Genomic DNA, 26432 nt, shown 5'->3' on the forward strand with positions numbered 1-26432 from the left:
TCCTGTACGTAGTACTTACGCATCAAAAAAGCGTCTTCTTAAATTCAGCATATTATCGAATTTGATTCAACAGCAAATACTATCAATGCAGCGATGTGGTCAAAGTTTGAATATACTGTCCATAGTTTTGGACATTTAAAGAAATCATGGCTTAATCAAAAATAACTACGCACCTACTACAATAACTACGACTTGTGGAATTATGGGAGTTGCCAAACTTGCATGTGGATTTTCTTCCTCCAGCCTGTCCAACATTAGCATTACTGTCATGGCATGTTTTAAATTCATTGGTAAGTTATGAATTTGAATATCATATTGATTTATAGTATATAGTAAACCATTTCCCACAGACACAATTCATGTAAGAACAGCCTATGTGCAATCGGCTCATTGACTTGTTGTAGCAGCTAACGTTAGCCAGAAGTATCGTTCTGTAAAGTAAATTGAGTCTTGCAATGAGATACATTAATCCAGTCTCAGGAAATGTTTTATTATGCACTTTACACCTCATTGTAGAGTTGCTTCTCTCCTGAATCTTTAATTTTGCGCAATTATGTCTTATGTTTCACAAGTATTTCCCCCACATCTATCTGATAGGTTAATGGTTAGGATTTAATCAAAATTCTCTATTTTGTACAGATATTGGAATCAATTTGACAGACTCGATGTTTCGGGGAATGTACCGAGGCAATCAGAAACATAAAGGTATAATAATACGTCTATCTGTAACATGTTCTGCAGCAGCATATTTGTGAATATCTGGATACACTTGCAGGCCAAAACTGGATCTCACTTGTTGCTTATATGTTTTGCAGATGACTTTGACCAGATTATCGAAAGAGCAACCAGTGTTGGGGTTAAAAAGGTAATCTTCAACAGGGAACTCAAATGTAAATTAAGACAAGTACACATAAAAACCTAAACTAATGCAGCAAATTTTCCTTCAGTTTATGATTACAGGAGGAAACCTTGAAGACAGCAAGGAAGCCCTTAAGCTTGCAGAGTCTCGAGGTTAGACATAGTCTGTTATTTTGCAATGATCTTTCACACTTGTGCAAAATATTTGTCTATTTGTTCAGTTTGCCACAAATACTTCCATTTCACAAAGTATTAATTCTCCAACTTTGGACCAGATGAATTTTACAGCACTGTAGGGTGTCATCCAACACGTTGTAGTGAGTTTGAGAACAACGGCCCTGATCAGTACTTTGGATCCCTGAAAGAACTAGCAGTGTCAAACAAAAGCAAAGTGGTGGCTGTTGGAGAATGTGGTCTTGGTGAGTAACAGTCTCCTCCAATCTGTGTACTAACCTCCTATACATATTTATTGAGTTAATGGTATTTCTGTCTACTACAACGTGCTGTCCACTACAACGTACTGATACAGTATCTTCAGTTATGGGTGAATAGCATCTTTGATTCTTTGACTATGGATGTTATATGAATATATTTTTCTATGTTCTAAATTGCAGATTTTGATAGGCTGGAATTTTGCCCAAAGGAAACGCAACTTATGTGAGCTATTTGTAATATATTTCTAAGCACGCATAACTCTACAGTGTTAGCTCGCAGGTATGCTTCTTTCACATGCGCTAATACTCTTCCCTGATTTGGCAGATATTTTGAGAAGCAGTTTGATTTGGCTGAAGAAACCAAACTGCCCATGTTTCTCCACTGTAGAAACTCACATAAGGAATTTATTGGTATGCTATTACTATGATACTACTCTCTCTTTGGTTTTGGATGGGTGCAGAGAGTTGATCTATACTTCCCCTATTCACAGAAATCATGAAGCGAAACAGGGACAGATGTGTTGGAGGTGTGGTAAGAAAAATATCCACATTTGTTATGTTTTAATGCTGATGTAGGGTCCTACCTTTTTATATCTGTGTCATACTTAGACCCTGTATTGGTTTTTCACCTCTGCAGGTGCATTCTTTTGATGGGACCAAGGAGGATGCAGCTGCCCTCATAGACCTAGATTTATACATTGGTATTAATGGCTGGTGAGACACAGTATCCCCTTTTCATAGAGAAGTCTTTTATACTTAACCATGACTTGTCTGAAATCTAACTGGACTATCTATTTCAGTTCTCTGAAAACAGAAGCAAATGTAGAAGCCATGAAGTCCATCCCCTCTGAGAGACTGATGATCGAAACAGGTTTTTACTTCTATCCTGTCTTATGTGATGCAAAAGAATTTACGGAGTGAATAAAAACTCCCAATGATCTTGAAAGGTTAAGCAATATCACACAATCATTTCTATTGTATAATCAATATTGTTACATTAATACAGTTGTCATCCAGTAAATGCACTTCTGCTTTCTTTCTTATATAACAAATTGGGCTCTAGAAATAATTTGCTTTATATGAAACAGCCACCAGTTCTCATAAAACAACTGTTAGCAACCATTCGATATACATAATCAAAGCAGTCACAGACCCTGTAGCGAAGGGAGAGAGAGCAGTCACCCCACACGGCCTTGACCCCGGGTCTACCGGGTACCAAACCTGAACCCTGACCGCAATGCTAAAGAGCCAGGCTCATTGGTGTGGCAGCCAGAGCACTCCGTCACACTGCCCTCCCCTTCAGGAAGTGCACCCAGGCACTTCACGCACACAGGCGTCCCACACGCATTCTCCAACCGTACTTCCGTACTTCCAACCCATCCCATTGTGCCCCACACACTAGTGCCTCACCCATCTCTGGGATCCCTCGCGCAGGGGTCAACCTAGCCGGGGGGTCCCTCATACGTTTCACAGCAAGCCATCCCACTTCTGACACCATATGATGGGAGAGAGCAGACACCATATGCAGCAGTCGCCCCTCGTTATAATGGATTTATTTCCCTTTTACAGATGCTCCATGGTGTGGGGTGAAAAACACACATGCAGGTGCGAAACTCATCAAAACTACATTTCCCACCAAGAAGAAATGGGAATCTGGGCATTGCCTTAAGGACCGTAATGAGCCATGCCATATAATGTAGGTCAAAGGTCAATTTGGAAAAAGAATATAAAATTAGATTTATGTCGCTGTAAAAAATATATTTTTTTGTGTTTTGATTAATTCATCCCATTTGTCAATAGTAAATTGTATACTAAATCTCATTTCACCTCTTTTGCAGACAAGTACTAGAGATTATGGCTGCGGCAAGGAGTGAGGATCCCTTGGAGCTGGCTAATACAGTTTACAACAACACAATGAAAGTTTTCTTTACAGGGAGCTAATCAAGTTCACAATCCATCTGGTTAAATTCACACACAAATGTATCCAAGTAAGAAAATGCTTTTGAAGGACGAAAATAATAAATAAATTTGGTGCAATATGGTGGTATTTGTATATGAGAAAACATGCCTCTTGTTGGTTTTATTAATGTAATAATCCAATGAAACATTATTTTTAGTCTAAAATAATAATAAGTTTGAATAGGTACCATCACCAGAACTATATTAGACATTCAGCAGAGGTAGTCAAGCATGCAGAAGTTAGAGGTGGAAGAAAAGTCTATGCATAACTTTGTATACATGCATTTTGGATTGGATTCTAGCCTCAGTTTAAAACAAAATGGTTAAAAATAACCTAATATTCCACACATAATGCAAACGTGACCACATATCTATAGAGATGCACGCATTAGATGCGCTGTATTAGAGTATTACAAGCATTTCAACTTTTGTCAGATTACCAGTATGTGAGGAAAAACATGGTCACTGTCATCCTTTATTGAGCATTACATAATACACTGATGGCACAGTTGTTCATGAACATGAACTCTGAACTTTTTTTGAACTGGCCTTTGCTTACCTAAAGGCAGAGATTAGTGATTTCTACATCTAAATGCAGCAGAGGAGTACATCGCTTCCATCCTTATCACTGCTCTATTATCCGACGCAGTGAAATACAATTTAGCGCCTGATTAGTGGAATGTAAATAATTCATACAGGTGAGGTAGGAGAACAACAGTTTCACAGTTCAGATGGCTATGCTTAAAAGAGGATGCCAATAACAGGAGAGAGACCTCACATGATGGATAATGTAGATGAAGCAGTGACAGAAAGTAGACAGATGCGCATAAACACAGATACATATGCACCTGACTTCCAATCCAGCTTTATTCAACCTCACTGCCACACGCATGCCATACACAAACAAACCAAGGTACACAGACTACACACCACTGACACAGCCAACCAGTGAAGCCCCTCTGAAACCTCTCCAAATCACTGTAACAACCCACTTTTCAAAATGCTGCCTGCTGTCAATGATACAGCAAACCCAGATCCAAAAGTGTTTTTGAGGACCAAAAAAGTAAAAAATAATCAGTTTTACTCTGTTTTATTCCTGGCGTTTGAGTGTAAAATTCCCCATGCTATAGTCCATATTCTAGCCTCAAAGTTGCTTCCTTTAAATCACCATTAGTCTAAATACTGTTAGTATAAGCCTGCTTATTGAGTGTCAGTATAAGCACAGACCTACACAACCTAGCAGTATGGGCCTTCAACCCTGCCTTTTCCCCACTAACAAAGCGTATAAAGGTGCATGTCAAAGGTTGCATGGCCACACCTTACGGCGATACCGACGTCACGTAGAATTCAAAATCTCTACTTACTTCCGCGTTCTTCGCATAGCAACAGGAGGAAAGCGAAGATGGCGGATCGCGGGGATCCGGTAAAATAACGTGTCCGAAGTAACTTAGTAAGAAGCGACGCTCTTTTGCAAACTGAAGTTGTTGGAATATCCTTATCGGAGGACCTAGTCCTTCTGGGACAACGGCTTGTGCCATGGCGTCAACCAACGTCCGAATCGGTCAACAGGCCTTGGCCGTACTGGATGTGGCACTCCGTGTTCCGTGCATCTTTATTATCGACGCCATTTTTAATTCTTACCATGATCCTGGGACTGGATGGGCCGGGACAGCTGGGAGGGTTTTAATAAGAGTTTTTGGTAAGACACTAGGACAACACTTTTATAAAAAAATGAACGGCTAGTGGCATCAAACTAACTATCGGGAGCTAGCTGTCAATGCTATTCTTTCTGCGCTTGGTGCTTTTTGACGTTAGCTAGCTAGATAGCATTAGCCACTAGTCAGTAGCGACACCTGTCAAAATGAGCTTCGGCCTTCACTCCTTCCAAAGCCGATTTGCTAGCGATAACAACCTTGGCCCTTGTTTTCCGACCTAATTGAAAGCAGTTTTCCTCTCTGTTGGCCAGGATATTATGTTGTTGAAAAGCATCACAGGTAACCAGTGAACTTAACACTGGTAGGAATGTGTCGATAAGTGCCTAGCTAATCAGTTTGTATAACCAGAAGTATTAGCCAGACATGTCACAATCTAAGTTAAAGGTAGTTAAATGTTCTGTACGACAGATGTCCTATCAACCTGCTTATCTACATTTTAGTATTGCTTTTCAGACAATCCTTTTCTTATGAATTATTTTACATATGCACTTTAGTGGGGAAATTATATTTGAATGTAAATAAATGCATGTAAAAAGTTCTAATGCTGTACATAATGTTCCTTGAATACTTTCAGGTGATTGCATCTAGCAGTGTGTATCTAGAGTATGTATTTGTATAAAAGTATATAAAAATATATCTCTGTGTAACTATAAAATAAATGTATTATTCCATCATATATATATATATATATATATATATATATATATATATAATATGTGTGTATATACATATATATATATATATATGTGAGTGAGTGAGGTATATATGTATGTATCTATTTGTCTGGGTAAAGTAAGTATGCTGCCCCTCATTGTAATTAATAGATTTAAATCTGCTCTTTTTTAACCAGGTATTTTGGTATCAAGTGTGGTGCTGGTCCTCTCTCAGAAAGCCCTGTTCAAGTTTTATACACTGTTCTTCGCCGTGATGCTGGGGGCCGTGGCTGTCATGATCAACTACTATGCCACGTCACACATAGACTTCTACAGTGCCTACTACAAAGCGGCATTGGGCTTCCGGCTGCTACCACGCAACGGCCCCACGCTCTGGCTGGGCATGGCAGTTGTGCAGCTGCTCTTCGGTCTTGGTTATGTGGTGCTGCTCAACGTCCAGTCCATGTTTGCTGCATTGGTGTTTGTGGACATCATGATCCCGCTGTGGGGCCTGATCATCGAGCTGCCGGTGGACGTGAGGCAGCTGGTGGCAGTGGCCTCCGGCTTCATCCTGGCGCTCAACACGGCAGCCTGCTTGCTGCTCAAGCTCAAGTGGTTCTACTACTCCTGCCGCTACGTCTACCTGCTGCTGCGCCACATGTATCGCATCTACGGCGTGCAGCTGCTGCTGGAGGACACTTGGAAGCGGATCCGCTTCCCGGATGTGCTGCGGGTCTTCTGGCTGACCCGCATGACTGCCCAGGCGGTCATCCTGGTGTACGTGGTGAAGGTGGTGCGCCACGAGAGCGGACAGCAGGTCACGCTGACGTGGGATGTGTGCTGGGACCTGTTCAGCAACCTGATCATCAGCGGCTGCGACTCCACGCTCACCGTACTGGGCATGAGTGCCGTCATCTCCTCGATGGCGCACTACCTGGGCCTGAGCATCCTGGCCTTCATCGGCTCCACAGAGGAGGAGGACAAGCGTCTGGGCTTCGTGGCGCCGGTGCTCTTCTTCATCCTGGCACTGCAGACGGGCCTGAGCGGGCTGGACCCCGATGAGCGTCTGGTGCGGCTTAGCCGCAACATGTGCTTGCTGCTGACGGCCATATTGCACTTCATCCACGGCATGACGGACCCCGTGCTCATGTCGCTCAGCGCCTCGCACGTTCTCTCCGTGCGCCGCCACCTACCAGTCCTGCTAGTGTCGATGGCGCTCTTCGTGCTGCCCGTCGCTCTCAGCTATGCCCTTTGGCACCACTACGTCCTGAACACGTGGCTGTTTGCCGTGACCGCCTTCTGTGTAGAGCTGTGCCTCAAGGTTGTGGTGTCGCTGACGGTCTACACACTCTTCATGGTGGACGGCTATCACAATGTATTGTGGGAGCGGCTGGACGACTATGTCTACTACGTGCGCTCCACAGGCAATGTCATTGAGTTCATCTTTGGTGTCATCATGTTTGGCAATGGTGCCTACACCATGATGTTCGAGTCGGGGAGCAAGATCCGAGCCTGCATGATGTGCCTGCACGCCTACTTCAACATCTACCTGCAAGCCAAGAATGGCTGGAAGACCTTCATCAACCGCCGCACAGCGGTCAAAAAGATCAACTCCCTGCCAGAGGTCAAGGGTACTGAGCTGCATGACATAGAGGACGTGTGTGCCATCTGCTACCAGGAATTTGCCACCTCTGCACGCATTACGCCGTGCCACCATTACTTCCATGCGCTTTGCTTGCGCAAGTGGCTCTACATCCAAGACACCTGTCCCATGTGCCACCAGAAAGTCTACATTGAGGATGAGGCACGAGACAGGGCAGCTTTCTCCAATAACAACGGCTATGCAGCCCCGGGGGGTGACCTGGACGAGTTTGCAGACCCAGGCAGGGCAGAGGGGGCAGACGCCGCAGCAGGTGGGGCAGAGCCTGACAATGAGCTGCTGGAAGACAATGACAGTATAGAATATGACGAAGATGAGTGGGGCACACTTAATGGAGGCACGCCCATAGAGGAGGACTACATTAATGATGACACAGACTCCAATGGCGACTGATTTATGAAAGTAGTAGGTTATGAAAATATATTTAAAAAAAATATATATTTAAGTTATACCATCTTAATTTTGTCAACATCAGGGATGTCATTTATTTCTGTCTCCTTTTACTTTGTTTTATGTGTTTGTTTCTCAAAGGGCTTGTGGAGGTTTAAATGTAAGGTGTGTGTGTGTGCCTATACAAAGGGGGTGGAGGCTTTGAGTTCAGTGAGAGACGCACATTCCTTTTCTTTTTCTTCTTCTTCCTCCTCCTCCTCTTGGGGACGCCATGGGGGTTAGTGTGTCTGTCTGTGTGTGTGTGTGTGTGTGTGTGTGTGTGCGTGCGCTTTGGGTCTGACAACTCAAAGGGAGGTGGGGAGCAACAGCAGAACGAGAGGTCTGATTAAACGTGACATGCTACTGTAATCACTGATATACCTCTGTCATTACTACTGGTCTCTTGTGTGACCTTGCTTAAATTTGTGTACGTTGTTGTACATGTAATTAAAACAAAAAACTCTTTCCCCTTAGAAAAGACAAGGCTGTATTGCAAATTAGTGTTTTTCAAAAGCCACTGGACATTGGGCTGTTGGTATGAGCAAAACTGCAACCTCTACACTTCACCGTTTTACTCAGACAATATCTGTGTTAAAACATCAATCTCTGCATTTCAACTGGACAGTTCTATTAGTGATGTTGAAGGCAACCACTGCTTTTGGTATTTTGTTGTTTCATTTGCAATTGCTCCCTTTTTTTGTTTCAGTTTAGAATTTGGCACATTGGCTTACTGAAAAAGAGCAAGATGCTATTTGAAAATAATTAATTTAATGCAACAGGCAGAGCAACTGGTGAAAAATGTATGTGAGTGCTAATTTAGGGTATTCTAATCAGGAAGTGAAAAAAATTGATTTATTCTGTGGAATAGTTGTGCTTTCACTTTCTGTTAATGATGAAGGAATTTTATGATTCATCTTTTTTTTTGCTTTTGAAAAGGTGCAAATGTTAATTTTGCCTTTTGCTTTAAAGGTAATGTAAATAAAAATAATCTTTAATAGTGATCTGGTTGTTTTTTTAAGTTGAATTGAAAGGTGCAATATTTGGTATTGTTGTGGAAATATTAAAATGGTTGGTAACACCCTTCATCATTGTAACCCTTATAGTTCCGTAAGAAGTGTTTCCCAATAATCGTATTGTGTCCTCAACCGGTTTCAAGCGTTATAACTGTCTTAAAATATCTTCCAACTAAAAAAAGAAAGAAAAATTTCACTCGGTTGAAAGAAGCATCAAAATGATTACGAACCATAATGCATACATATTTGTAGACATTTCTCTGTCTCTCTCCCTGTCATTTCCCTTTTTTGAAAGGTGTTAAGCTTTGGATATTTCTTACAACAAAAACTACATGTTGCACCTTTTAATAGCTAACTGGTTAGATTTAGTAACTACACTGTTTTTACAGCGTCTCTGCATTTGTAGGTGGCCCCATTTCGTCTACTGTCTGATTGCTGTCAAGTAAAACATTTTAAATCGTAAGTTCAAAAGTAAGACTAAAGAATTTTGAAAATGAATATTATTTGCATAATGAGCTTGGTTTTATCAAGGCATCCATGAAGTCGCGGAGCTGACAACAGATGTTGCTGTAGTTGAAACACCACTAGATGGCACCATAACACCTCTAAACAAAAGAAAAATATTCGTTGTTTTTAAATGAGAACTACGTGTAAAGGTTTGTCGTACTGTCATGTCGTGGATAAATTATATACGTTGTCACTGCTTCATTGTTTGTTATCCACGCATAATTCCAATGTTAGATTTAGGGAAGTGTTGTCAAAATAGCTGTTCGTCATGCTCTAAAAGAAGCTTTAAGGAATACATCTCCTATGATGCATTTCTAGGCATAGGTTAACGTTAACCAGAGTCAACGATCAAACAACCATGCCCTTAAAGTAATCAATCATAATTAAAACCGTCGATTTAAAAAACAGTTATGTTACTTTTTTCGTGCAATCTGATCATTACTGTGATATAGGAAAAGTGCTGAACGTGTCCAACAAAAGCCAAGAATGCGGGTGGAACTACAGGGAGTGTATGAGGGGATGTTTCCACTTGACTCATCACATGTGGTTGCTTGTAACGTTACTCCACGAAAGACGGAGTCCACTTGAGCACCAGCTAGCTAGCTTAAGGAGATTCCTGCACTTCCTGGCTTTTATGGAAACATGCTATGGATTGCTCAACCTAACATCAACTATTTGGTGAGGCGTAATTCGAAGGCAACTATTTTAAATGCGCTGTGAAATTCTATGGTGGGATAACTTAACTGGAGCTGGCGTCAATGTCACTCTAATAACAGTCAGTTACTATGTTAACCAGAGATTGGTTAACTTACCTTATTTTTTTTAGCGTGTCCACTTTCTGCTGTTTAACATAATTTACCATCTACCGTTGACCAAGTCTCTAGTGTTGTCTAACTTCGATAGTTATTTGAAAAGTGGCTAAGGTTAATGCAGCCTGTGTAGCTAACTAGATAGCTAGCTAACAACTAAGCTGTCACAGGGCGACAACCAACATAAACGCAGAGCAGAAAGTTTCTGATGTCGTGTGTCAAAAGTCACACAGTAAACACCGCTGAGTTAACAGAGATAACACTTTGAACGAACTGTCCGACTTGGTACAACATCCTGGTATTTGTATGGATCACACTTGCTTTTGAACCAATATATTTAACACCTTCCAGGTTGGATGGTCTCAAAACCAGACTTGTGAAACTGCCAGGTGAGTTGGGTTCTGGTTATTTTTCATTAGTAGCTAATAAGTCAAGTTGCTAAGTCATAATGGCTAACGTTTTACCAGACCTGTCAGTTTAACAGTGGCGCAGACTGAGATCCATGGTTACTATGTTGCTTCTTTTTCTGATTATCGCGATTACAGGTGCTTCATTTCCCAGACCCTCGTACCAAAATGATGAAGTTGTGTCTTCAAAGGGCTCTTCCGAGCTCTGTCTTACTAAGAGCTAAAGTTGCATCTGAATTCGGCAAGCCACCGTTTTTGGCATCGCACTCTCAAAGGTGTTTTCTTGGAACTCACAAACGTAAAGACAAGCTCGAGCCCTTCAACTCCCCTGAAGGAGCTAGAGACTTCATCTACAGCCTTCAACCACAGGAACGAACGTGTTTACTGAAGGAACTACAGAGCTTTGAATCCATAGCTATCGCCCAAGGTAAGATGAGATGGCGAAGCCATAACACCACATGTTTATAAGAAATCATAATGTCATGAAAGCATACGTGTAGACCCAGAAAACCGTGAACAAGTATCTACCATGTGTGCTTGTGAAGAGAGAGGGAAGGTGTTACATGATTCACACTGTCGGCTGCGCAGGCGTTGGCTGTGCAGCCACTTTTGTCCCTCCTGTGTCACAGGACATTCCTTGCCTTGTGTGCTTTACCTTCAAAACTATTCAAGCCATTTTTTTGTCGACAGCTGTCAAATACGTTATGATACTAGGCCTTAATGGCTGTGGTGCCCCACCATGTTTTAACGGGAGAACAGCTCCTTGAGTGTTTGCAGAGTTCTCTGGGAGGGTGTATCTGCTGTGTGGGTGTATAGAGAATGTTGGTATTTTAGGGAATGTTGAAGACCAAGGTCAGCCTCCTGCACTTTTCCTAACTTCTGACACTCCTATCCTCATTCCTGGGGCTTTCTCTTTCGTTTAAAGTAGTCCTATGCAAACTATTTTTGAGAAGCATCTCATGTGGTCATGTATCGCAAGGTCTTCATACCCTCCAGCCAAGAGAAAGGTATGAAATTGCAGTGGGCTATGAATCCTCCTCCTCCTCAGATTCAAAGGCCTTTCTTCAGTTCTTAGATGGTTGAACTCGAAGCCCTGTCCTGGCCCCAGTGTTGGCACCTCTCCTAAAGATAACTAAGCTCAAAACAAAAGCTGCTTGCTGCCTGGAAAAGCTGTGAATCCCATTGTATGCATCACTATATTTGCAGATTGTGGTGAAATCGCTGAGTTAGAGGTGTAGAGTTCTGATGTGAGAGCTTGCAGATAGTGAAACCTACGTTTGGTGACACAAGAGACTTTGATATCCTATGGCATTGGTGAGACATTGTGGTTTGGAACAAAACAAATCCTATTGCCCTTTTCGCATACATTGCAACAGTGGCAAAATGCTTAGTGTGGAACATGAAGTGTACTAGAATATACTTTGTAGTATAATATACTAGAATAGTATTGTTTAATCAAAACAATGAATTGGCTGATTATTGCCCATAGATTAGCCTCCAACAGTAATACTTGCTGTGGCTTCTCGGGCTGGGGATATGCTGCTGGGGAACTGAACCACTATCTCCGGTACTGCCCCAATTCTGTCTCTTGCCCCAAGGCCTCCCATCAGTCATTTATCCAGAGGGCCTCTGAGACTCTGTCTCTGGGTCACTGCCTGGGTAGATCTACCGTTCCATCTCCCATCTCTCCGCGCCCACCACCGTGAAAGTCGGCACAACTTTACTCACAGCACTGATTTAGCCCTTGGGGCATTCCTATACAAAGGTGGCACTCGAGCGCTAGAGCTCCGCCTTTAGGTTTATGGTGGACAGAGGAACAGTACAGTCTGTTCTCCCTCTTCCCGCAGACGATGCTTTAAATTGAATTGGGAGGTTCTTTCTTTAGCTCATGGAACCTTCTGGGATAAATGGAGCGGTGGAGCAGAATATAATATCTGAAGGATTGTTAGTGTCTGCGACTGTCTCCCCTGGTGTACTGACCTCTGACTGATCCAGGAACAGTCTCAGGGCTAAAGGATGGCAATTGGGGTTTGTGCGAGGCAGCTTCAGTTCTCTCCTGGGAGTCCATTAGCTGAAGGCTTGATGACTTGCAGTGCTGCCGAGCAAGAGTAACCTTTGAACCCCAAGCCCATGGTACATGCAGATTTTTAAAGTTCATTCTGTATATTTGAATGGAAAAGAAGGAAATTACTTACTGGGATGGAAAAGGCACTCCATAGCAGAAAGCATTATGCAGTCTTAATTATTCTGCCTGATTAAGGTATAGCTCTGTCTCTGTCCCCAAAGAGAGCTTCATGCTTCAAGGACCCAAACTGCTCTGCTTATAATGTATTTTTCCCAGCCAAAACACTGTGCACTGTCTTGTTGTCAGTCAGTTTCTCGTAAATAGATCTTTACCTTGTTAATTGCTTGTTCATTCTTTGTTTTAATCATTCTGCTTCATATTGACTTGACTTAAACACCTCAGCAATTTCTCGTTGGCACTTTTATATTGTTGTAAATGTAAGGAGGTCGTAAAACGAGCCTAGGCTTGTCCCTTTGGCTTTCTGTTGAAAAAGAAGAAGTGAAAGACTTGCTAGTCTTTTTAGCTGTCTCATTCAGCCTTTAACTGGTGAGAAGACTATGATGAGTAGTTGTTTTTAATGAATTTAAAACACTTTTATTTGCATAAAGGGAACTACCTCCAATAATGAGAAATTCTCATTTTAAGAATGTGATGTTTGTGGCCTAATTGTCTTTCCTGTCCTCTCTTTCAAACCACCAGGGCTTATTATTAACCATTTATGACATGAGGTTAACCCTCCTTTCACGGGAGGCCCTGCGGTTTGTTATCACCATTTCAGATGGCCCACAAACTGTAGTTTCACAGGCCATACTTGAACATGGTTTCCATGGCACAATTGCCCAAACATGGTTTCAGAAGGCATGCATCCTGACATGCGAATTCACACACCATTTCAGATTGCCCACAAACTGTAGTTTCACAGGCCATACTTGAACATGAACTTCCTGAGGGTTCTGGTTCTGGTGAGGTGTTGACTGGGTCTCATTTTTAAAACCTTAATCAGAAATGTCCCTGAGACTTTAAAGCCCTTCAGTGATCTGCCAGCGTTGCTGTGGTGACTTCGCCATCAGTGTCACATGCCCCTGCAGAGAGTGTCTGAAGTGATGAGCTTGGTTTCATTTGCTGCCAGTGGGCATGCACATTGTGTGTGTGTGTGTGTGTGTGTGTGTGTGTGTGTGTGTGTGTGTGTGTGTGTGTGTGTGTGTGCTCATGTGTTAAAAAGAGAATGTGAGAAAGTGACTGTGTGCGTCTGTGCCATAATCAGGCATTGAGACATTCTTTGAGTGCATGTGTGTGAAGTGTGAGAGGAGGACCGAAGAGACTATGTGTGTCTGCCATTATAAGCATATTCTCTTACCACACCAATTGGCTCTATGTGTGCTACGGGAAGGCAGAGATGATAACATGTTATTGTGTGTGTGATTGTGTGGTGTAACACAGTGCGTGTGTGTGTGTGCGTGTATATGCATGTTTACAGCAGGCTGTAAGCTGCTCTCCTCACCATGGGCAATGAGTGACCTTACACGCCTGTCAGCATCTCAGGTCATTCGAGCACATTAGCAAACAAGCCCTGTGTGCTGAGACATTACCGATTTATTTCTGTCCTGCGCTCGACATTAACTGCCGAGTGCATTGTAATGGTACATGGATCCAGGGATTTTGCGGATTGGTAGCAGCTGTCACATTAGCAGCAGCAGCAGCAGCAAGAAGGAGCACAGCTCATTATACAGAGGCCCGCTTTGTGTGCTGGCCCATTGCGTTCTGGAAACCCTCCGCCCCGCTGTCCTCCACTTCTCATTTCCTCCCTCTCTCTCCCTCCGTTTGCTTTGTTGTCGTCTGTAATTTTCTATGTCTCATGCACCATTCATCTCTCCCTCCAGCCCCTACGATTCCTAGACTGCGCCCTACTTCCCTCATCAGCAGTGCAGGTCCAGGGAGAGAGGGTAGGGCCCTCAGCCTGCCTGTGTGTGCCGAGCCGAGCCACACTGAGCTGATATGAGCTCAGGCGGAGCTGAAATAGGCTGACTTGTCATGGCTGCCCCCTGTCTATCGTGCTCACGCCCACTCTGTCTGTCCTGTCTGTCCGCGCTAGTGTCAACACTCTCTTCCCCTCCCCCGGCCCCATCCCCTACACAGCTCACACACACACACACACACACACACACACACCTCAAAACCATGGCGGGTGCCATCAGCATGACGGGCCATTGCTTCCCCATCCTGGTTATGCTGTGTGATCCCCAAGGTATGTTTGCTTTATTGCAGTGGTTCTCAAAGTGGGGGGCGCGCCCCCCTGGGGGGGCGCGAACACTCTCCAGGGGGGGCGCGATGTCACAGACGGAGAAAGAAAAAAAAACCGCCGACCTGTCACTGGTTAGTGAAAGCTCCCTCAGTAGCGAAATGCAAGGGGCTGGACTGACCCAAACAAATAAAATAAACAAATACTGTTTTGCTCCTGATCCACCAATCAAAACGGAGTATTATCATTTCAACGCGAGTAGCACCTCCGCTTCCGAGTATAAAAACAAAACGCAGGCATGGAGGTAAGCGCTCACCCTGAGACGACACTTTGCAGAGTTTGTGCAATTTCTCTTGTTTCCTCTATCATTCAGATATTCATTGCTTTATAAACAGTATTTTTAAAGACTCACTCCTTCCTTAGTAATACCTTACTGCACTTGCAGTAGGTCTATTCGTAGCCTATTCTAAGGAGTAATTTGCTCCACAATCTTTTAGAAAAGCTCGTAGCCCCGAGAGCTAGCCTAGCTAGCTACCTTTTCCAACTACAGCTAGCCCTTTTCTCCTTAACACCTAGCCTACCTTTACATTTTTTGATCATCCACCGCAACAAATAAAACACCAGCACTTGAATACTATTTTGTGCTGTCCCTGTCTACATTGTGTACAGTTCGTTTGGTTAGGAATCATTGCCTAGCACAGCCTTATCCATTGTTCGTGTGCAAGTCGTTCACAACCACACATACAAGAACACGACGTTGAAATTAGAACTTTATTAACTTCATACGCTGTATCAGCAAACAAACACAACATGGACAAGTTTCTGATTCGTAAAAGTCAGAAAGAGAAGCCTGTGGACTTCTTTAAACATAAACGTGATGGCCTCCAGCAACAACGAACCACCATGTCCAAGCATAGCACTATCTCCAAGCAGTGTCTGGAGCATCTTATGTAGTTGCTCATAGAATTGCTAAGCTTGGCAAACCCCATACAATTGCCGAAACACTGATTTTGCCGGCCACGCAACACGTTTAGAATAATGATAGGTATTGTGCTGAGTTTAGCTCCTATGTCAAATTACACTGTATCACGCCGAATATCAGAAATCAGTTTGGGTCCTATTTCAAAGAGGACTACCGTTCATTCGCCTGAGTTCGGGATCCATTTCTCTGCTCAGCAGATGAGCTGTCACTAGACATGAAAGAGCAGCTGAAGAGTGACAGTAGACTTAAGCATCTCCCCTCTTTCGTCATTCTTTTTTTTGTAAAGATCACAAGAGGCCCATAATAATAACAGTATCCTAATGATAGCAATAATACCACTTATTATTATTATGATAATAATAATAATACAATAATAATAATTGGTCGATAATCATTAATTATAATAATACCTACTATTACTGATAATAATAATAACAATAATAAAAATAAATAGTTATAATAATTGTCTGTATGGGCCTAACAATAACAATAGCCTAACCTTGACATGTCAGGCCTATCAATAACAATACACTATCTATCTATCTATCTATATATGGTGGTGTAGTTGAGGGCGGTGGCGGCGGGCCGCGGGTGGATGGGGGGGCCCCAACTACCCCTAACCAGCTTTGGGGGGGCCCAGCTTGCAAAAGTTTGAGAACCCCTGCTTTATTGGGTAGGTGGCATTGGAAGTATGCAGCTCACATGCCCAGTCTTGTACTCCTCTGTGTGACTGTAAGTAGCACCTCAGCACCACTGAACAACCTGCTGCAGCTTGGCTTGATTTTCATTTTTGTCTTCTGAGTGATGTGTCCCTACTGCACTGCTGTTGTGTAGAGCTGCTGAAGCTGAAGCTATGCTTATCCTTATTTGGTCGCACCAAATAGTGTTGACAAAGATGTCTTGGGAGCTATATGTCCCCAGAGGGTATTATGACCTTTGGACAAATGCAGCTCCACTAAAAACTGAATCATTCCTCAGTCAATTGCAATTGATTACTAGAACAGTGTGTGTGTTTGTGTTTAAAACAAATATGTTTAAAACAACATTTAGTAAAAATAGATTAAAAAATAAATAAATCTACAAAAAATTGACCACAAACTTCAGGTTACAGATAGTCCGACACTTTTCTGAAACAGTTATAGCGTTATCGTTAGCTGATATCGGGTGTGAGAGAGACAGACCAAGAGAGGGGGAATGCAGAAGATCAAACAAGGCCGCCTCAAGAGGCCTTTTCATGGAGACTCAGATTCCCCTCCAATTTAATTGGGAGCGGTTCCCTCCTTATGCCTCACATTCAAACAAGCAGAGAAGCGCTAATTTGCTCTCCAAGGATAACGAGCAGGCTTTTAAGAACAAGGAGGGTGCGCTTTATATATTTATTTTCTCTTTCCTAACGAGTGCGTTCACCGGTCGTGTGATGTGTTCTCCGGTGAAGGCATCCAGACAGGAGACAGATGGTGACTGTTTCCCCACCGCACATGAAAGGTTCTCATTATTCTCTCCTTCCCAGACTCCCCATTCCAGTGAAAATCTATTAAGGGAAACACAAATAAGCTTCTGTCATTCTCTCTACAGAGGCTTTTGGTTGACTTCCCCAGGTACAGGCAAAACACACACACACACACACACACACACACACACACACAATCTCTCTAATTAGGGGAGATATACTTTGCCCTGCAGCATCCAAGTAGCAATCTCAAATTGAGAGAGGTGTCCGTAATGAAGCTGTCTCTAGACATGAGGAGTGCAGTCTGCCCATGCAGGTGTGTGATTGGCTGCAGAATGAAGTGTTTGACACACGGGATTGATTCATGCCTCGAGAGACTGTTGGTGGGTGATGAGATGGATGCCCAGTGTTTTGGTTTTCTGGAAAGATGAGCCAGTGTTCCGTACTTCCAAAATAGCTGTGTGTTTTAGAAATTCACCACTGAATTGCGTATGTAACAAAAAAAATGGAGCTGGGAATTTCTGTAGCATCAGTTCTTTGATCATTTTTGTTTTCATCTGCATTTATGCTTAGCTTGTCGGCATGTAATTGTTATATCTCAGTCCTGTCCTCACTGTGGGTATGCGTATGAAGGGGTCTGTGATACCAGGAAGATGTAGGTAGAGCTACAAACAAAAGTGTCAGCCACCGGTGGTCATCAAAATCGGGAGAAGTGCTGAGTTGCCATGTTTACCGTTGGCATGGTATCATCAACGAATCATCAGAAAAAACTGGCAGCGTTGTCACCATAATCATCAGTTTTGCCAGGTCTCCTACTGAGAGCTTTAGGAGTATAAAATGGTGTTAATGTCAGGGCACTCATCCACTGCTGGCTGACCCCAGAATATCCAGAGCAAACCACTGACCCAGAAGTCCAATAGGTCACAACTGGACGTGACCTCATCATCCCATCTGCACTATGATTGGCCTGTGCAAAGTCGTTGAAGCACGCTATGGGTTGACCTGCAATGCCAAGCACTCCTGCTCTCGGACTATAAATACCGCCCCAATAAATCTGAACCCTCAGACACTTGGAAGAGTCCTTGACCTTTTCCTTGCGCTGCAATCGCTTCTGCTAGCAGTGATCTAGACGGGTCACCGTTTGTGCTCATTTATTTGTTTGTTCAGTCAGCTGTTCATCACCAGCACAGATGCCAGCCTGGCATGATGCCCAGATGAGCTTCTCTCTGAACCTCTGAGTCACCCATCGGCCCCCTGCCAGAGAGTTAACCACAGTAACGCTGAACAGGCCCACGAGGTCCCTCTTCACTCGGAGCGTAAACATCATGGGCTTACGCAAGGTTAGGAGAGGACGCCGCTGCTGTTCACCCCCAAGGCAAACTTGCCATCATACACAAAAGCCATAAGGAAGCCATTCATTAAAACTAGAAACAGAACAGCAGCTGCACTTGAAGTGCACTCTCTCTAGTATTCAGAAGCAGTGTCGGGGGAGTTGGGGACGGGAAATGCACAGTGTGGCCCAGATGCAAAGCAAACAGATGATTCTCCGTACCGCTGCGGCCTGGGCCAGCGAAGGAGACGGAGGCTGTCCAGACCGTGTATGGCAGGAGTAGCAACACTGCAGTCACCAGGGGCAGGGCAAGGAGAGCCGCAGGAGAGGCTGGCCCAGCTGTTGGGTGGGGAAAATAGAAAGGTCCTGCGTACTCACATGCCACTACTCAACCCTGAGGCCCTCTGCAGCCATATGGCTAGCAGGGCTAAGAGGACGTTTATATTTAAAGAGCTGTTTGCTTCTCTCGATAGGGCTGGATGCAACCTGCTGTGCACGATGACTGTTTGTGTGTGTCCTGTTGAAAGATCGTCGTGTTTATGGTGAACTTCGGGTGGAAACAGCAGCTGTTATACTGTATTGTAACTGTTTTGTTACGATGTGTCTGGTTGGGAGGTGAGAGAATAGATGTTTTGTCACAATGTTTAACATTCTATTGTGTTTCCGTTATGGTTCGTGCATTTCAATAAGTGTTTTTATTTCAAGTTGTCATTTTACAAATCAAGCCTTAACTGTCAATTCGCGTGACCCGTTTATAACTATAAATAAGACAAACGAACTAATCAGTTCAGCCAATTCAAGCGTATTATTTAATGTTCGTGTTATCTACAGCTAACCTGCATACATCTGGACCTTAACAAGGCATCGTTGGTATGTTTTATCCTTTGTTGTGAATTTTGTGAGATACAATATATGTTTATTTAACCTATCGTAACTGTATGCAATGACTATATGTTTATGCTCGAATTTATTTGTCTATGTCTTTTGTAAATTTCAGTTTACACTTCCTATCTATTATCATTAAACCTGTGGACTACGTACATCTTCAGAGTCGTGATTTGTAGGAAGAGTTTAGCTGGCTGTCAGCGTAGAGCTTACCGAAGACGGCACAGTAAACAACGAGCTTTCAACAGGCAAGATAACGCAAGCTAACAGCTAACCGCCATGTCGTTGCCAAGGGCAACCACATCTTTAAATACACGCTCGGAAGCTCAGTGCTCAGTGAGATCCAGCGCATCATCCATAAGGTCTGCGGCAGTCCAAGCTAGAGCAAGAGCCGAAGCAGCAAAGGCACGTCTGCTCTACTTTGAAGAAGAGGCTAAATTGAAATTGAAGTTGGAATTGCTTAGGCATAAAAGAGAGGCAGCTGCAGCCATTGCTGAAGCGGATGCACTTGAGGCTGCTACTGATGAGAATAGTGAGGGAGACAGGTGTGGGCTAAACATGGACTCTGTCCCATTGGTGGCTTCAGAACGCACAAAGCGATATGTGGCTGAACACATCAAAGCTGAGTCGTATCTGCATCAGAACAACACTACTCCACATCCTCTCCCCTCACAGCAGCCTCTCATCCACACAGAAGAGTATATCCATGGGCCACTAGCCAGGATGTGTGAAGATGCTGATCCGCCTCGCGTCGGGTTCAGCGGTGAGCATGTTGATCCTGCACGCCATTCCAGGCCACATAGTTGCAACAGTCCTTCTCATGCATGTTATGCCATACCACCGAGCTCTGATAATGGCTATTCACATGTAAATGACTTTGTAAGATATTTAGCCCGCCGTGAACTTGTGGCTACAGGCCTACTTCATTTTAACGACAAGCCACAAAACTACAGAGCATGGAAACGCTCCTTTCTGAATGCCATCAGTGGCCTTAATCTGACACCGAGTGAGGAGATGGATCTTCTGTTTAAGTGGCTGGGCAAGGAGTCAGCAGAACACATTGAACAGATAAGAGCAATCCACATACACCACCCAGAAGCAGGACTGGCCATGACATGGAACAGGCTCGAGCAAACGTACGGCTCAGCAGAGGTAATAGAAAATGCTCTGTTCAAACGCATTGACAGCTTCCCAAAAGTAACAAGCCGAGATGGATCTATGCTGACGAAGCTGGGCGATCTATTAATGGAACTGCAGGCAGCTAAGGGTGAAGGAGACCTGCCCGGCCTCGCTTTCCTTGACACGGCGAGGGGCGTCAACCCAATCGTACAGAAACTCCCATCTCGCCTTCAGGAGAGGTGGGCGACAGCAGGCGCAGCCTACAAGCGTCAGCAACAGGTGAATTATCCTCCCTTTGCCTTCTTTGTGGATTTTGTCTGCCAGCAGGCATGCATTATGAACGATCCCAGCTTCAACTTCATCGCCAGCACAGACACGGCTCCCTGGACAGAGAAAACAGCATGGAAGCCAAACAGACAGCGAGAGGTCTCCGTTCACAAGACAGAGGTATCCCCCAGAGCCACATCTGACATGGGTGAGCCACCTACAAACAACGGTGATAAACTGTGTCTACTGCACAACCTGCCACACCCTCTGCGTAAGTGTCGGGCATTTAGAGAGAAGCCCATTGAAGAGCGCAAAACACTGCTCAAAGATAACAATGTGTGCTTTAAATGCTGCTCTTCATCGTCCCACATAGCAAAGTACTGCAAGATCAACGTACAGTGTTCTGAATGTAAGAGCGACAGACACAACACAGCACTTCACCCTGGACCTGCACCCTGGAAACAAGAGGTCGGCCATGCTTCTGAGCACGGCGGGGAGCAGGAGGGAGCTTCACCACAGTCTCATGTCAACAACAAATGCACTAAAGTCTGCGGTGGCGAGCTCACAGACCGCTCGTGCTCGAAGATATGCCTCGTCAAAGTGTATCCGACTGGCCATAGAGAAAAAGCAGTGAAATTGTATGTGATCCTGGACGAACAGAGCAACAGGTCACTGGCTCGTTCACAGTTCTTCGACGTGTTCAACGACCAAAGTCCAAGCGCTCCATACACACTGAGAACATGTGCTGGAGTGAAGCAATCAGCAGGCAGAAGAGCCAATGCTTATGAAGTAGAATCCTTTGATGGAACTGTTCGCATACCATTACCAAGTCTCATAGAATGTAATGACATCCCGAACAACAGAGAGGAAATTCCAACCCCCGAAGTGGCTCTCCATCATGCTCATCTAAGGTCATTGGCACACCGCATCCCAGACATCGACCCCCAAGCCCCAATCATGCTTCTCTTAGGACGGGACATTATCAGAGTGCATAAAGTCCGCAAACAGGTGAATGGCTCTCACAACCTGCCCTTTGCACAGAAGTTGGACTTGGGGTGGGTCATTGTTGGAAATGTGTGCCTAGGCAATGTCCACAAACCACTGACAATCAGCACGTTCCACACGAACACCACAGAGCTGAAACGCCCCACTCTCTTTGCTCCATGCCCCAACGTGTTCCATGTGAAAGAGAACTTCAGCAGCGTCAACATCACTGGTCAGCCCCCAGCGTATCCTGCTGACCACCTCACCTGTGAAGCCGATCACCTTGGATGCACGGTGTTCAAGCGGACCAAGGATGACGATCAGGTGGCTCCCTCCATTCAGGATGCCACTTTCATGAAGATAATGGATGAAGGCCTATGGAAAGACTCAAACAACAGTTGGGTGGCACCATTACCTTTCAAGAGTCCACGCCCACGGCTCCCAGACAACAAGCCACAAGCGCTGAGGCGCCTAATGTCTCTCAAGCGGAACTTTGACAAAAAGCCTGAGATGAGAGAACACTTTCTCAGCTTCATGGACAAGATGTTACAGAACAGCCATGCTGAGTTAGCTCCTCCTCTCAGTGAAGATGAAGAACGGTGGTATTTACCAACGTTTGGGGTGTATCATCCGAAGAAACCAAAGAAAATTCGTGTGGTGTTCGATTCCAGTGCCCAGTACAACGGCGTGTCACTCAATGATGTACTGTTAACGGGACCTGACCTAAACAACACGCTGCTCGGAGTGCTGATCCGGTTCAGAAGAGAGGCTATCGCCTTCACAGCCGACATAGAACAGATGTTCTATTGTTTCGGGGTAAGAGAAGAAGACCGGAACTTCTTACGTTTTCTTTGGTTCCAAGACAATGACCTCTCCAAAGCCATCGTGGATTACCGCATGAGGGTCCACGTCTTCGGAAACAGCCCTTCACCTGCAGTAGCTATTCACGGCCTACACAAGTCTGTTCAAGTCAACGAGTTCCACATCGACCCAGATGTGAAACACTTCGTGATGCGGGACTTCTACGTCGACGATGGGCTGAAGTCCCTGCCCACAGTTGAGGCGGCTGTCGACCTGCTAAAAAAGACACAGGAAGTTCTCTCCAAGTCAAACCTGAGACTGCACAAGATCGCAGCGAACAGCAAAGAGGTCATGGAGGCCTTTCCATCCAGTGACCACGCAAGTGACCTCAAAGACCTTGACCTCGATGCAGACATGCTTCCGCTCCAACGCAGTCTTGGACTCGACTGGAACCTCCAAACAGACAGTTTCCTGTTCAACGTCTCCTGCGAGACAAAGCCTTACACCCGCCGCGGTGTCCTGTCAACCATCAATAGCCTCTACGACCCGCTTGGATTCGTCGCACCTGTCACAATCCAAGGCAAGGCTATCCTGCGAGAGCTCACCGCTGAGAACGGCGACTGGGATGCACCCTTGCCTCAAGCCATGGAGGATGCCTGGACATCATGGAGAGCCTCTCTGTCCGAGCTCTCTAAGCTTTCCATTCCCAGATGCTACACACAGGCTTCACCGTCAGCAGCAGTAAGAAGAGAACTGTGCATCTTCTGTGACGCGTCAGTCAAAGCCATCGGTGCTGTGAGCTACCTCAAAGTCACAAACGCTGATGGGAACCACCAGATCGGATTTGTCATGGGAAAAGCTAAGCTGGCCCCCCGCCCTGAACACACAGTGCCAAGACTTGAACTTTGTGCGGCGGTGCTTGCTGTTGAGTTAGCAGACTTGATTTCAGCAGAACTAGACCTGCAGCTTGACACCATAACCTACTTCTCAGACAGCAAAGTGGTCCTGGGCTATATCTGCAATGAGACCAGGCGCTTTTATGTCTACGTCAGCAACCGGGTGCTACGCATCCGAAGATCCTCCCGCCCAGACCAGTGGTGCTACGTGCCAACAGACCAGAACCCGGCAGATCACGCAACACGTTCTGTTCCTGCTGGCCACCTGAACGACACCAACTGGCTGAGTGGACCCAAATTCCTGTATAAGCCAGAGCCCAGCCTCTCTGAGAGTGCCTTTAACCTTGTTGACCCAAGCTCAGACCCAGACATCCGCCCTCTGGTGTCTACTTTAAGCACCATAGCCTCGTCCAAGCAGCTTGATTCTCAACGCTTCGCCAAGTTCTCCACCTGGAAGTCACTGTCTCGTGCAGTCACTCGCCTCATCCACATAGCTCGTCACTTCAAGACGACTCAGAGAGAAAACAGTACATGCAAGGGCTGGCATTACTGCAAAGCAGAACTCACAGTTGAAGAATCAGAGAAAGCTTCAGTCATAATCATCCAAGCAGTTCAACAGGAAATATACAGTCAAGAGATAAAGTGCATTCAAAAGCAAGAAAAGATGCCAAAAACAAGCCCTCTCAGAAATCTGGATCCGTTCATTGACACACATGGCCTTCTCAGAGTCGGAGGTCGCCTTCACCTTTCAAACCTTGAACAGAGTGAAAAGACTCCTCTGATTATTCCCGGTCAGCATTGCATCGGCACTTTGCTCATCAGACACCACCACGAACAAATCCATCATCAAGGCCGTCACTTTACAGAAGGGGCGGTCCCGCTCAGCTGGCCTTTGGATAGTTGGTGGGAAGAAAAGAGTGAGCAGCATCATCCACCAGTGCATAACCTGCAGAAAACTCAGAGCTCCACTCAGCATCCAAAAAATGGCTGATCTGCCAGCTGATCGTCTGTCAACAGACCCTCCATTCACAAACGTGGGTCTGGATGTCTTCGGCCCTTGGAACGTTTCATCACGCAAGACCAGAGGTGGCTTCGCACACAGTAAGAGGTGGGCGGTGATCTTTACGTGCATGAGCATAAGAGCTGTGCACATTGAAGTCATAGAATCCCTCGACACGTCTAGCTTCATCAACGCGCTACGGCGCTTCCTTTCGGTACGCGGGCCAGTCAAACACATTCGTTCAGACCGCGGCACGAACTTCATCGGTGCCTGCAAAGAGTTGAAGATACCATCCAACATTGACAGCTCTGCGGTAAAGACTTACCTGTCAGACAAGGGCTGCACTTGGACCTTTAATCCTCCGCATGCATCCCATTACGGCGGAACATGGGAAAGAATGATAGGACTGACAAGGAGAATTCTGGACTCAATGTTCCTCCAGCTGAAAGACAAGCTCAGCCACGAAGTGCTGGTGACTTTCATGGCAGAAGCAGCGGCGATCATCAATGCCAGGCCACTTGTTCCAGTGACAACGGACCCTGATGACCCACTCATACTCACGCCAGCAGCTCTTCTCACGCAAAAGATGAACATTCTTCCTGCTCCTGCCGGTGAGTTCGGAGTTGCTGACCTCTACAAGTCCCAGTGGCGACAGGTTCAGCACCTGTCAAACACCTTCTGGGACCGCTGGAAGAAGCAATTCCTCCCAACACTACAGGCGCGCAAGAAGTGGCAGTCCACCCAGCCAAACATTCAGCCAGGAAGTGTTGTTCTCCTTAAGAACAGACAAGCACCCAGGAATGAATGGCCTCTTGGACTGATAACACAGGCCTTCCCTGGCAAGGACAGTAAAGTGCGCCAGGTCGAGGTGAAGACCATCAAACCAGGAGGGACTAGTCTCTTTCTTAGGCCAGTCACTGAAATAGTGCTCCTTCTACCTCCAGAGGCCCAGTAAATGAATTGTGTATGGACTTTTGTTGTGACGTGTATCCACGTCAGGTGGGGAGTGTTTTGTTACGATGTGTCTGGTTGGGAGGTGAGAGAATAGATGTTTTGTCACAATGTTTAACATTCTATTGTGTTTCCGTTATGGTTCGTGCATTTCAATAAGTGTTTTTATTTCAAGTTGTCATTTTACAAATCAAGCCTTAACTGTCAATTCGCGTGACCCGTTTATAACTATAAATAAGACAAACGAACTAATCAGTTCAGCCAATTCAAGCGTATTATTTAATGTTCGTGTTATCTACAGCTAACCTGCATACATCTGGACCTTAACAAGGCATCGTTGGTATGTTTTATCCTTTGTTGTGAATTTTGTGAGATACAATATATGTTTATTTAACCTATCGTAACTGTATGCAATGACTATATGTTTATGCTCGAATTTATTTGTCTATGTCTTTTGTAAATTTCAGTTTACACTTCCTATCTATTATCATTAAACCTGTGGACTACGTACATCTTCAGAGTCGTGATTTGTAGGAAGAGTTTAGCTGGCTGTCAGCGTAGAGCTTACCGAAGACGGCACAGTAAACAACGAGCTTTCAACAGGCAAGATAACGCAAGCTAACAGCTAACCGCCATGTCGTTGCCAAGGGCAACCACATCTTTAAATACACGCTCGGAAGCTCAGTGCTCAGTGAGATCCAGCGCATCATCCATAAGGTCTGCGGCAGTCCAAGCTAGAGCAAGAGCCGAAGCAGCAAAGGCACGTCTGCTCTACTTTGAAGAAGAGGCTAAATTGAAATTGAAGTTGGAATTGCTTAGGCATAAAAGAGAGGCAGCTGCAGCCATTGCTGAAGCGGATGCACTTGAGGCTGCTACTGATGAGAATAGTGAGGGAGACAGGTGTGGGCTAAACATGGACTCTGTCCCATTGGTGGCTTCAGAACGCACAAAGCGATATGTGGCTGAACACATCAAAGCTGAGTCGTATCTGCATCAGAACAACACTACTCCACATCCTC

General features: G+C 44.9%; 3 protein-coding genes across 4 annotated transcripts in view; all 3 read left to right on the top strand.

Moving 5' to 3' along the window:
• Nucleotides 1-2: 2 nt before the first annotated feature.
• On the top strand, nucleotides 3-3329 carry tatdn1 (TatD DNase domain containing 1). The gene is made up of 12 exons (XM_012837638.3): nucleotides 3-290; nucleotides 640-705; nucleotides 816-865; nucleotides 948-1011; nucleotides 1134-1277; nucleotides 1473-1515; nucleotides 1618-1703; nucleotides 1784-1824; nucleotides 1930-2006; nucleotides 2093-2163; nucleotides 2862-2988; nucleotides 3131-3329. Exons 1-12 carry the CDS (start codon nucleotides 203-205, stop codon nucleotides 3231-3233), a joined length of 960 nt encoding a protein of 319 aa, XP_012693092.2. The 5' UTR covers nucleotides 3-202; the 3' UTR covers nucleotides 3234-3329.
• Nucleotides 3330-4599: 1270 nt separating this feature from the next.
• On the top strand, nucleotides 4600-8709 carry rnf139 (ring finger protein 139). Its single transcript, XM_012837632.3, has 2 exons — nucleotides 4600-4950; nucleotides 5817-8709. Exons 1-2 carry the CDS (start codon nucleotides 4788-4790, stop codon nucleotides 7670-7672), a joined length of 2019 nt encoding a protein of 672 aa, XP_012693086.1. The 5' UTR covers nucleotides 4600-4787; the 3' UTR covers nucleotides 7673-8709.
• Nucleotides 8710-9413: 704 nt separating this feature from the next.
• The window catches only part of tmem65 (transmembrane protein 65), a 32039-nt gene continuing 15020 nt past the window's right edge, over nucleotides 9414-26432 (top strand). The window contains exons 1-3 of one of the 2 annotated variants that reach the window (XM_012837645.3): nucleotides 9414-9906; nucleotides 10389-10426; nucleotides 10583-10871. In XM_012837645.3, coding sequence (XP_012693099.2) covers nucleotides 10613-10871 — 259 coding nt within the window. In that variant the 5' untranslated portion in view covers nucleotides 9414-9906; nucleotides 10389-10426; nucleotides 10583-10612. The other variant, XM_042710620.1, reaches the window with a different exon arrangement.

The sequence above is a fragment of the Clupea harengus genome, chromosome 19 (assembly GCF_900700415.2).
Source record: "Clupea harengus chromosome 19, Ch_v2.0.2, whole genome shotgun sequence".
NCBI lineage: Eukaryota > Metazoa > Chordata > Actinopteri > Clupeiformes > Clupeidae > Clupea > Clupea harengus.